Here is a 13,298-nt window from a genome sequence, read left to right on the forward strand (position 1 = left end):
GGGGTGTAACACATATATAGTTAGCGCTTTGCTCAAGTCATGACATAAGTAATGTTTTTATAAATAAATTATTTTTAAGTTTCAATGACTAGTTTGAGTTTAAATTTTACGTAAAAGATGAACTTAATTTAAACTTAAAGTGTCATGATATGGGAAACTTGAACTTCAATTGTTGTCAAAGGCCATATATAGCCTTTATAAATATATAACTATATATATATATATATATTTTTTTTTTTTTTTTTTAAAATCACTACTTTGAGTTTAAATGTTATGTGAAAGATGAACTTGATTTGGGCTTAAAAGTGTCATGATATGGGAAACTTGAATTTCAATTGCTGTGAAAGACCATTATAACTGCCCTGAGCTCAGTCTCAAAAAAAAAAATTACATCTATGTCTTTGTCTTTTTTTTTATAAATAAATAAATATATATATTATTTTTATCTTTATTTTTTTTTACCACATCTTTATCTCTTTGTAAGGGCAAACTAAATTAACATGGTGATGGGGGATCGTCTCTCTTCATGTTTTTGAAGTGTATTTTTATGTTGATTATATATAGTCTTTTGCATCACTCCTGTTGAACTAATACTGTCTTTTACACTTCTATTCCATTAACCATTACGTGTTCTTCCCAATACATCGTGAAGATTACGCTAAATGTTTTCATATGATTCGTCGTACACTCTATCAACTATTACAAGCATTAATTTGACCCCCAGCATAGATACATTTATTTATTTAATTTGAAGTTCTAGTAATTATCTAAAATTAAGGCTCCCCTACTTTGCCAAAAGTCATAATTAGTACTAAATGGCTCTATGTCTTAGTGGAATATTTTCGTCCAGCTAAAATAAATATTTGTTCGGAAATTCTCCAATAGTTGTAGAAGATTAAGGGGTTATATATACTGTATAAATTGGAGAATTGTAAGGCACTCTTGAATGAATTTACTTAACATTTGAAGGTGGAACTTTGGTAATTAAAACTGTTATAATTTTTTTATTGGTAAATTAAACAATTTTTATTTATTAGTTATATACATCCAACAAGTTTTGAACCTAACACCTCACCCTCCACCCTATTAAGCCTTGTATGATATTAGTAAGTAATTTTAATTATGACTTTTTTCATTGACATCCCAGGTTTAGGATTCTTGGTCTTGTGCTATGAAAAGTTAAGGCTTTCTTAAGAGTTAAAATTGGGCTAAACCCACTTGTAGGAACAAGATGTGATGACATATTCTAAGTCAGAAAGAAAAATGACCAGAATTTTGTTAAGAGATCATCGCTTGAATATGCACGGTATGACAGTCGTCGTGTGACAAAAGTTCAGAGATCCTATTGTTGACAACACCAAACAACTCAAGGGATCAGAATTTAATTTCTATATGGCAATTATAATTGACTGTTTCACATAGTTCTCATATGCACCATTAGACAACCAAGTTACCAACACAACGTTCAAGCACCATCTGTCTAGTGTCAGAGAGTGAGACTCAAAATGGATAAAACCTCCTGTTAGTATCAAAGTAAGCAGGCTTTAAAACCCTTTTCTAATTCCTGTGCATCCAAATTCTTGCCTATGAACACAATCTTGTTTGTCCTTGGTTCGTCCTGGCCCCACAACCGATCAGGTGAACCTTGGAATATGTCATGGACTCCCTACCACACAAGAATACCACAATTAAACAGGAAAGGCAGAGATAAAAATGCTCAGAAATGCAACAAAAATTGTGCATCACCAACTCAAAAATAATAACAGATAAACCCAGCTCTCATTGAACTCAATATGCAAGAATACATCAAATAAGGAATCAATCAGGGGGAAAAGTCCAATATGGGGAGAGAGAGAGAGAGACAGCAGACATAAATGTCCAAGATCTCATTTCACTTCCCAAAAGAAATTTGTTATCAGGCATTATTGATCTTTGTAATACACATATAATAAAGAGTAATGTCCATCAAGTTTCGACTTTGAACCAGACACATAAACTCATACCTTCGAAATTGACAAGAGACGTGGTCATTGATTGAATAAGATGCTGAAAATTTGTGCAACCAACAGAAAGGAAGATAGGTCCTCTCTAAGTAACTATTAGCTGTGTATAATTTGGTAACTCTACTTGGATGTCCTGAGACCCACCATTCTATCAGCGAAAGGAGAAATATCAACTCAAAAAATCCTAAGAGTTTCTTTGAAAAATGAAATACGTTGAGTGAGTTTTAGCCCCAAGAGAAGAGAAAGGGAGCGATTCAAACTAGTGACCTCCATTTCATTAGACATTGTCCCCAACCAATTATGGTACCCCAAGGAATTATCTTTAAAGATGTAAATAAAAACTTTGACAATAGATATATAGCAATCAAAATTACATATAATTAAGAAAAATATATACAAAGGCCAGTGGCATTTCAGAAACTCTCACCTGAAAAACAAATCTTTCATTCATGCCTTGAACAGATAGGAGACCTTTCATCCGATAGATGTCCTCACTACGTTCCAACAACAATGTGCCAAGCCACATGTTTGCCTGAAATAAAATGATTGGTCATCAGTTCAAATTGTCAGTTTTTTACCTTTTCCAGGCCATTAAACTATCTGAAATTAAGAACACATGATTGAGCAAAAAGGTATAAATGCTCATCAATCATAAAGATAACTGTCACAAAAGTGCAAAACGTATGTACAGAACCAACCTTCTCAAGATCTAAATTCCCTTCACAAACTATGCTGACAGAAGAAACACCAGGATCGTGGCTGTGATCATGAGAATTGTGACCATCATGATGTTCTGCAGATAAGGAGGGACAAACATTGTTATTGGTTTCTAGGATTACTGCATTGGGATTTTATCATAACACTATATGTAGAAGAGCAACAGAATTTTGTAAATTCCGGTCTTTACTGGATGGCCAGGGCCATAAAACAAATACTCAGACAAATCTGCTCCGGCAACTAACAAGCATATATCCAATACAAAGTGACAAATAATGAGATAAAGTGTGTGTGTGTGCACGTGACAGAGAGAGATGTCAACAATCCATGCAGTGTAAGAAATCTAGAACAATGGAAGAATCTAAACGCAACTTCTTTTTTATAAGATATTTTATCAAAAAGTAGCCCTTAAAAAAGGGGGTCCTTAAGGAATTACAAACAAACATTCATATGATCCAAAACATCAACAATGGAACTACATGACAACCCCCAATCAAAGGAAAATATTCCAAAAAAAAAAAAAAAAAGATCTCAGAAAACTCTTAACTTCCTCCAAAAATAGTTCCTCGTTTCTCAAAGTTCCGACGATTCTTCTCTCTACATATCATCCACATAAGACAATGCAACATAGCTTGCCCCCCCACCTTGTTTTTGTGATGGCCAAACACTCCTCTCCATACAATCAACAAATCCATCACCTGCCTTGGCATCACCCATAAAACCCTGAAAGCTTTGAGTACAAAAGACCAAAGCTCATGGTTTCGCAGCTACACTTACTCATTATACATCTATTAACCACCATCTTCCATTTGATAGGATTATCCATGGTCAATATGGAACTTAAGGTTGCTGTCCACACAATGAAAGCCACTTTACTTGGGACCTTACTACCCCCATACACCTTTCCAAGGGATCCTAGCTGCAGTTAAACATGCATAGCAGAATCAAACACTAACTTTCCTTCCATCTGGAGTCCAAAATAAACAATCCTCATTTCCTGCTACTACCTAGCTCAAGTAAATTAATTCCATGGAAGAAATTAAACATACCTCATACCGTTATTGTTCAAGTGAGTTTCAAGGAAAAACCCCATTGCAATATAATTTCTTCTGGTCTGTGTCCTACACTTTATATAACCCTTTGATGGAAAATACAAGTTATTTTGCCTACACTTTATAAAACACTTTGATGGGGAATACAAGTTATTTAAAGGCTAGACTAGGGACCCCTTCAACTTAACATTTGTTCTCTTTAATACTCCTTTCATCAAGAATTCAATTGAAAGCTACTTCAAAATTTTTATTCACCAATTAAGAGTTACTTTAAAGTGTTTATTCACAAATTAACGCCTATTCACAAAATAACGTCTATTCACCCAATAACATTTTTAGGTGACTTTCACAAATACTCCTAAAAGATAGTCTTTATCTATCACTCTTGTTATTAAAAAATAAATAAATCTAAATATGTAATAATTAATTAATTAGGATAAATTGTATGTGGGCCCCATTAAGTCTCCTAATGAAGATAACCATCCATTTTCCCACTTGACCCACATGGCATTTAAATAACTTGATGAGTGATAATCACTGTAATATGACCATAATATTATTACCTATTAAATTGGGCCTAGTTTGTGTTTAATTCGGATTATAATCCGACCCGATAAAAGTGCTATGGTTTTAATAGGAGATATTCTGAGGCTTAGTCCATTGTGGATCCTCTGTGTAGGATGTATATACCGTTGTTTCAAATTAGGGTTTGTGTTTTGTTTTGAGAGAGAAACATTGTACTGCCTCATCTTTTATTTTTCCGTAAAAATAGTAAATCTCTGCAACTTGTGTACATAGGCAAATTGTCGAACCACATAATTTCTTGTGTCATGTAATTGTCTTAGTGTGTTATTTTTCTATCTGTTTTTCACCTCTCACAAATCTAGGAATTCGTAAATTCCCAACACCTATACCATCAAGTAGTGAAATGCTCCAACTCAAATAAAAAATCAAATACTCTGACCAAATGTCCCATACTTCAGCCATACCCAGATCCATATTCCAATATGATAGCCTCATACTCAAGTTTTCGACCATACCCAGATCCATATTTCGAATTGAATGTGTTGCACTTGAATTTTGGCATACACATATTTGTATTCTGATATGGGCTCCTCAGACTCTAGCTTTTGGCAATACTCAGATCCTTATTCCAATCCATGCTCCTCAGATTCCAGTCTCCGTACATACCCTACCCATATTCCAACTCAGTCTATTCAAACTCAATCTTTCATTCATATGCTAATCCATATTATGATTCGACTGCTCATACTCACTCTTCCTACAATACCTGAATCCATATTTGGACCCGAGTCTCACCAAGCCATAACGAGGCCTGCTAACCCCAAAAGGAACCCCATATCCACCACCAAAAACAGCTCCAAATTTTCCGAATCCAGGCTGTCCAGTAGGAGCGAAACGGGTACGGGTACGGGTACGGGTTAGAGTCAGGGCTTCAAGGGCATTATTATATTAGAGTGTGAGCATTTCAAAACAAGATGGCATGGGTAATATCTTGGCCATATTACAGCAAATATCACTCATCAAGTTATTTAAATATCATGTGGCCAAGTGGGAGAATGTAAGATTACCACCATTAGGAGACTTAATGTTTCTCCCATATAATTTATATAATTAATTATAATATTTAGATTTATTTTATTGAATAGTAATAGTGATTTATAAAGACCCATCTTTCAAGATTCTATTTGTGAAAGCCACCTAGAATATCATTTGGTGAATAACACTTTGAAGTAACTTTCAATTAAACTCCTTGATGGAAGGAATGTTAAAGAGAACAAAAATCAAGTTGAAGGGATCTCTAGTCTAGCCTTAAGTAGCCTGTGTTCTGGATTGAAGGGTTATATAAGGTGTATGTCATAGACTAAAAGAACTCCTTCACATATTCATTATTTTGTAGTGGGTTCTTTCTCTAAAAATCACTTGAATAATAATAGCGTGAAGTATACATAATTTCTTTTGTTGTTCTAGATTTCTTTGGAATCGATAAGATATGTTCAGTTGCTAAGAATTTCAAATCTTAAGAGAACTGATTCTTTAGAGTTTAAACTCACAAGAACTAGAATATTTAAAAGCATTGACATATTATTATTCCAAATATGCTTAAAATTTGGATAAATATCATATTTTAGACTACAGTATATTTAAAAATATAAAGTTTGATTGCTAAGAATGGTCTTATACATACTAATCTCATAGCTATATAATTAATTTTTTTACCATTATGGAGGACTTTGCAAATGAAGAAAATACCCTTGAACTTTATTTTTTAAATAATGAACATATTTTTTGGATGAAATATAAACAATTTTTTTTTTTTTCGAAATTAACTCTATATAATTATTTTATCAATGAAGTTTCAATTTAAATATCACATTAGTAATTCTCACAAAGACAACATATGCTAGAACTCTAGTGATCACCAAATAAAACCCAATAAGACTTGTGCTTGAGAATCTCCAAGGTAATATATATCATGATTCACCAAGGATTGCAATTTATTGTATAATAGTTAAGTCCCATACTAGAGTATCTGCAAAGAACTCTAGTGAATTCACTAAGCTTATGTATTTTGTGCCTTCCCAACTACAACCATGTGACCATGATATAACAGAAAATTAAGGGGGGGAGAGGGAGGGCTTACTTTAAAAGAAAAAAAAAAATTTGAAAGCAAAGGTTACAGCAAGTATCTACTAAAAGTAGCTCAGAATATCTAATAAATTTGATGAACTACGCAGTCTTAATTTCACAAGAAGAAATTGATAAAACCACCATTAACGCACCACAAATTCTAACAACAGATATTTATTGTTGTACACAATATCAAAAGAAGATAACATTTTAGGCACAAACAAAGTCAATAAATGCTATTATGATTGAGTTACCATGTGCGTGGTCATGTTCATCATGATGATGGTGGTGGTGGTGATCATGGTCATGGTCATGGTCATGGTCATGTTCATGATCATGATCATGATCATGGTCATCTTCCTTTGCACCTTCAGCATTTACAACACTCTCAATCCTGGAAATATTCCAGCAATGTTAGCCCACAAATGCAAATGCAAGCTGAAGCAGGGGAATAACAAAGAAATATGGCAAAAATGCAAAGCATCCCAGCACAAATAAAGACTAAAAACATCAGAGTAATAATAGGTCCCTTTGATAACGTCATAACAATGGATGTCACAAAGGAAATAGACAAACCAAATTGTTCCCCATTGCACCCCAATGAATGTGTATTGTGTAACCCTTCTTGTTATTGGTAAGTTACACACACAAAGTGGATCTTTTTCTTTTCTTTTTTCTTTTTTGATAAGTAAGAGAATAATTCAAAAAAAAAAAAAAAAGAGGATGTGCCATTATTACAACCTCACCCTCCATCCCATTATTTCAAAACGAGGAAGTGCCATTTGAGCTAGAGCTCATTGGCTATTTTTTTACCTTTTTTGGGATGATTGTAGAGGACAAGTCAATACTTAGCCTACCATCATTGCAAGAACTTCAAAGACCTTGTCCTTTTTTTCTGAACTTTAAAAAACTTTTTCTAAGAGCTAAAGAACTAGACTCACAAGCAGTCTTAAAAGAAACAAATCAAGCATTAAGTTAAAGATGGCACCAGCAACTAATACGGGAATCTCTTTATATGAAAACAAACGTGCAGATTTATTTATATAGAAATTAAAGATTAAGATAAAACATTCTTTTGGAGCTTCAATAGTAATTTGGACACAGTGGTTGGTGAATGGCAAAAAATTGAGTGCTACCTTTTACTGAATTTTTCTCACAATGAGAACATTAATGTTTTGTGAGTGACGCAACCAGCAAACCAAAGAGCAAATTACATAGTACCCGCTTCAAATAACAATATTCTCTTCTTTTTGTTCCATTTTACCATTTCTATTTTGGTCAAGGAAGCATTAACGTTCCAGGGCCCAAGATCTAACATCAGAATGAGATAATTAGAGTAAATATCCAGAATTGGAATCTCAATGTCATAATTCACCAATGGAACAGATGCCTCCAGCAGGCCTGGAGCATAGCTACTTTGCAACAGTGAAATTAAAACTGGTCATCACAAATTTGAGACAACTTCATGTAGTTGCCAAATCGGAGTACAAAGAAGCAAACTTCCAATATCAAAACCAATCTCAATTTATTGGATGATGATACATGCATAAAATGAGAATGTAATTAAAGTTATATTATAAAGAAACTAGTTTTTAGAGAAAAGAGCAGGGAACGTCCTAAATATACAGCAATGAGACTTGGATCTTCTTTTGTAAATAATAGAACTATTAAAACCCCACAACACAGAAATGGGAATCAATGATTACCTCTCCAAATCAAAGCCACCAATCCCAAGAACATAATCCAAGTCAACTTTTCCATACTCTGTCCGCTTTAAGTTAGCCATTCGATTTATATTCTGCTCTCAGACGCAAAACATCAAGATCAACATAATACTGGAGATGAATCAAATAATGAGAAAACCAAAAGAAGATAACAAGATTAGAAGGAAAAAAGAAAGAAAGAGTATTTAAGTTAAATTAAAGGAGAGGCGTGATACAAACCCTTATTCGCTGCACCAAAGTAGCAATTTCTGGCTCACCAACAAGGTCAGTCTAGTGACAACAACAATAACCAATCAGTAAGTGCAAATTAATCAAATTTCTCGAGTAAAATTATATCAATCATCCTAAAATAAATTTTGATATATACTTCTCAATTACAGTGGTTCTAATAACCCCAGCACCACAAACACGAGGAAGCGCTCCAACATAAGATATATATAAAACCAAACTTTTCCATGTCTAAGATGTCAATCAACTTCCATTTGTGTAAATATATATAAGTAAATTAGTTAGCTCGTAGATTTCTAAAGTCTGAGACCGTCAGGCCACACTGAATGAGGTTGTTGCACAAGCCAGCAACAAACTGGGAAAGGGATTGAAACTCAAATCAAGAAAAGCATATGGATTGGCTAACATTGTCAAGAATCCTGAAGTCTCAATTTTAGATGACTAAGCTCTAAGTCCAGTGTGCAAAAAGAATATAGCAGTCACACATAGTGTACAAAAAGAATACAGTAATCATGTGTACATGAGCAAAAAGAATATAATCATGCATACCTTATTCACAATGATACGGTCAGCATAAGCAATTTGTTCTACAGCCTCATTGACTATCCCTTTTGGCTTAACCTCATCCAGGTGAAAACCAGCATGTTTAGCATCAACCAAAGTGACAACACCATCCAACTTGACATCGTTGAAAACCTGGTCCTCTGCATAAAATGTCTGAATGATAGGTGCCGGATTCGCCAATCCTGCAAAGTTCCAGACAAATTGCATAAAGTTTTACAAAGTATCGAAAATAAGTGGAAGCCAACCATGTACATCTAGTGCACATATAAAAATAATAATCATGAACATAAGCAACAACCGTAATCCCTACCTGTAGTCTCTATTACAATATGATCAAATTTCCCTTTCTTCCTATTGACCAATTCTGCAATCATCCTCACAAGATCACCCCTCACAGTGCAGCAAAGACAGCCATTATTTAACATGACAATATCTTCAGCCCCAGTAGTTTTTGCAGCAACCAAAGAACCATCAATGTCTACTTCCCCATACTACAAAATCAAGAAAAGAACACAACAAATTACAAATTTAAAAACTAACTTCAATTATCTATTACCAACATGGGATGCACAACACACACATAAGCACAACAGGAGAAGCAAAGTTAACCTCATACCTCATTCTCAATCACCGCAATTCGCTTCCCATGCTCCGCAGTCAAAATATGGTTAAGTAAAGTTGTCTGCTCATTTCAAAATAAAACATAACAACATAAGCACTTATACAAACACCCACAACTAAAAAAACAAAGTTAAAATCTCCATCAACTCAAATCTTACTATATCATAATTCTTCGCATGTGAAAATCACTAGCAACCCGATAAGTCACAAGCAAGATTTGCAATGGCAGTATCGGAAATCAGAATTCAAGCTCTCAAGGCTTGCAAAAATCAACCCACTAGTTCTCTTTCATTCGCAAGCAACTATACCCTCTTGAATTTTACTATAATTTACTACGCCAACATTCATTTCAAACACAATTTCATTACTTTTCAAAAAAAAGAAATACAACCCACTTCCAAATTTAACTATTACTTCAGGAATTTGCATAAAGAAACAACAAAGCCTTAGTCCCAAATCGATGGGTCGGTTCTACTAGTATTGTTCAAGTGAGAAATGAAATACACACATTAAAAATGTAAATATACCTTTCCAGAGCCTAGGAATCCAGTGATAATAGTGGCGGGAATGCGATTGTCGGCCGGGATTTTGGAGGAGAGATCAGAGCCTTCGCTCTGCGGCGTGGTGGTTGTTGTGGCGGTGGCCGCCGTGGTGAAGCGGCGGAGGCCCCTTTTGGGCTTGGCGGCAATAATGCTGGAATTAAACGACAACGTACTGAAGCTGAAGCGTAGAGAGTGGGACTGGGATTGAAAGGTCTTATTATTTGGAGAGAGTAAGAAAGGAAGAACAGTGGCTCGGACCTGGGAGAGTCGGGTGCGGTGGGCTGCGCCTGCGCGAGAGCTGAGGCTCAGAAAGGTGCTGGCTAGGTCCGCCGTTATTGATATTGATGAAGCCATGATATGATGATGATGTGGTTTTGTTGTAGAAATTTGTAATGGTTTTTGGGTTTTGGGGGGTTTTAGGATTTGTGCACAGAAAGAGTGAAGGGTTTATCTGCCTATCTCAAATTCTCTAGGTATTCAATGGAAATAATATCAGAATCAGACATGTACTTGCGGACGGTAGTGTCATTCTCATTTGAAAGATTTTTTTTTTTTTTTTTTCTATTTTTGGTTTAAGCTCCGGAAAAATAGGATAAAAAGTAAGGCGTTTGGTAGGCTTGTTAAACAATTTATTTTTAATTTTTAAATAATATTACACTTTTTTTTAAACAATTTTTCACTATTTCAAAAAATTATAAACAATATTACTCAAATTCATTTATCAAACAGATTCTAAAAAATGAGTTGATTTTCTTTTCTTTCTCTTTTTGGGTTTAAACATGATATAATCAGTTATTACCATATAGTATTATTAAAATCTGCATGTTTAGGAAATTGAACTTGAGTTATAGAGTTCAGATTAGTTTCCAATAGGATTAAATATAATTTCAAATGGATCAAAAATAGGTTTGAAGGGAGGAATATACTTGGACACAAAATTATAGTGCATTTAAGATATATAATTTTTAGAATATTTGTTTGATTAACATTTTTTGACTTTTTTTTTTTTTTTTGGCTGGGTAATTGTTTATTGCGGGGGATAGAACCCCCGCACTAATGGTTACAAGTAGAACTAGGTACCACTAGGTTACAAGGTCCGGTGGTGATTAACATTTTTTGACTTAACAGTTTGTTGAACTTCCACTTTAATTATTCAATATTTATTTCTCAAGCTCGAAGAGGATGTGGATTTTGATTGTGTTTTTTAGCTTGGCTTACTTTCAATTTAATTTATTCGCACTATTTGGAGCATGGCCATGGGCAGTACAATAATACACCAATGAGTATCTCAACTTCTCAACAGAGTGACTCTTGGTGATATCCTAAGTTCACAACATTCCATTCTTATATGTGGTACTCTTGTTTGTAGGTTCAATCTCAAGTCCATGGTTGCCCGACACTTCAAACCCAATCCTAGAAACTCGGCAAGCCGGGATGCTGCACATGTTACTAACAAATGTTGCCCCAACTATATTTGATGATGAAAAGGTAGCAGAAATAACTAGTATCCCACTCTGCTGACTAGGGGCCAAGAGGACAAATGGGTTTGGTCAAAATCTAACTATGGACAGTTCAATGTAAAATCAGCATATAAGTTATTATAAGGCGGCATCAAGACTAGAGCAGGGTCTGATAGTGAAAACACAATTTGTGAATTAAGGAGCAAGATTTGGAAGAGACAGAATTAAGGAGCAATTTGTGAATTAAAAATGTAACTTTGGCGTATGCCATCAATTGTCCTCCCCACATGGGAAAAATCTGAGCAGGATTGTGAATTATGCCTATTTATAGACAGAAAATGTTAGAGTTATAAATTATTTTTCAAAAAAATCTACAAATTGTTAATATGTTGAATGGTTATTGGCAAATGAAAAAAAGATGTTAGTAGTGGACCCAGATGAAAATTAGCCAAATTAATATTCTGTAAAAATGTTGTAAAATAATTTGTGGTTATAGCATTCATAGTGATAGTGTGTTCCTTAAAAAAAATTAAAATCATAGTGTAGCTGTACAATAGAATCCTCCCTCCACTATCGCTTAACAAAAGCCCTTTGGTTTGGTTTTCCTTGGAACATTAAATCATAGTTGTCAAAACATTAAAAAGTATATTTATTATAAATTTGGAGCATATTTAATTCAACTAATGACTAGTTTTATATTTTTTATACTTCGATAATTACAACAAGAGAGGGGGGAATTGAATCCCAAATGTCATGGACACAGCAAAATGTGTCAATCAGTTGAACTACAAGACTCTTCACAACTAATGACTAGTTTATTTTTTGTTTAAAAAATAAATAAATAACTCAACTAGTGGCTAGTTTAATGATCATCACATATGTAATAATATTTAACAAAACTAATTAAATAAATCAAATTAACATGTGTTTGTAACATCCATGTTTAATTTGATTAAACCAAAAAGTGTAATATATGACATGAGAGCCAAAATAATAATTTCTTTCTCATCATATTTATCACCTTATCTAATCAATTCCATCCAAGGCAGTGTTATCAACATATTCATCATCTAGCAAAACTATTTCTTCATTAACATTTTCTTCCACATCACCAGATTTTATTATCTCTTCTTGTTCTTTAACTTTGATAATTTTATTTTATTTTTATATTTCCTTCTTGCATTCTAGCTTCTTAGACTTGTAACAATAATAACAAAAATAAAAAGTAATTATATTGTCATTTAATACTTTATACATAGTATAGAAAAGATATTTCTTAGAATTATAATAATAATAACAACAAAAATAAAACGTAATTATATTGTCATTCAATACCTTTTTCATAGTATAGAAAAGATATTTGCAAATATGAAAATAAAGTGTCAAGTTTGTAGTCCAAATTTTATAGGGAAAAAAAGTCATGAACAAGTTTTTTCATTGGGCTCAATCAAGTAACCCAATAATTTTGTATTAAAAACAAGTCTAAATTTGTTGGAAAAAAATCAAAGCACAAACTTTAACCCAAAAAAAATCCAATTTAAATCCACATGTCTATATATTTTACAATATGATGCGATTCATATTATACTATAAACTATAATTCTAGCGGTTTGATCTCCAATTACTTTCATAAAAAAAAATCTTGAGGTCATAACGATCAAAACAATAGTTCATGAGCATTAATCGAACCACCAGATTAAAAGATATTAAATAAACAATTTTAATGGTAAAATGC

The 13,298-nt window shown here is 33.5% G+C and overlaps 1 protein-coding gene across 2 annotated transcripts; it reads right to left on the reverse strand.

Annotated features, from left to right (window-relative positions):
- Positions 1-1,363: 1,363 nt before the first annotated feature.
- Positions 1,364-10,617, reverse strand: LOC115991857 (P-loop guanosine triphosphatase YjiA-like). 2 transcript variants are annotated; one of them, XM_031115806.1, is made up of 10 exons: positions 10,089-10,617; positions 9,557-9,622; positions 9,251-9,431; positions 8,926-9,122; positions 8,368-8,418; positions 8,131-8,222; positions 6,679-6,818; positions 2,693-2,796; positions 2,431-2,535; positions 1,364-1,666 (listed from the first exon to the last, which is right to left on the reverse strand). In XM_031115806.1, the coding sequence occupies exons 1-10, from the start codon at positions 10,455-10,457 to the stop codon at positions 1,529-1,531; spliced, it is 1,443 nt and encodes a 480-aa protein (XP_030971666.1). In that variant the 5' UTR covers positions 10,458-10,617; the 3' UTR covers positions 1,364-1,528. The 2 variants fall into 2 exon arrangements, with proteins under 2 accessions (XP_030971666.1, XP_030971667.1); XM_031115807.1 differs by having other exon boundaries at positions 2,702-2,796; positions 10,089-10,613.
- Positions 10,618-13,298: the final 2,681 nt, after the last annotated feature.

The sequence above is a fragment of the Quercus lobata genome, chromosome 5 (assembly GCF_001633185.2).
Source record: "Quercus lobata isolate SW786 chromosome 5, ValleyOak3.0 Primary Assembly, whole genome shotgun sequence".
NCBI classification, from domain to species: Eukaryota; Viridiplantae; Streptophyta; class Magnoliopsida; order Fagales; family Fagaceae; genus Quercus; species Quercus lobata.

Excerpts from the sequence above, each read along its gene's own strand:
- LOC115991857 (XM_031115806.1), bottom strand. The coding sequence starts at position 10,457 with ATGGCTTCATCAATATCAATAACGGCGGACCTAGCCAGCACCTTTCTG. Across the intron at positions 9,623-10,088 it reads GATTCCTAGGCTCTGGAAAG|ACAACTTTACTTAACCATAT; the intron begins GTATATTTACAT and ends TGAAATGAGCAG. Across the intron at positions 1,667-2,430 it reads ATGAAAGATTTGTTTTTCAG|GGAGTCCATGACATATTCCA; the intron begins GTGAGAGTTTCT and ends CTTGTGTGGTAG.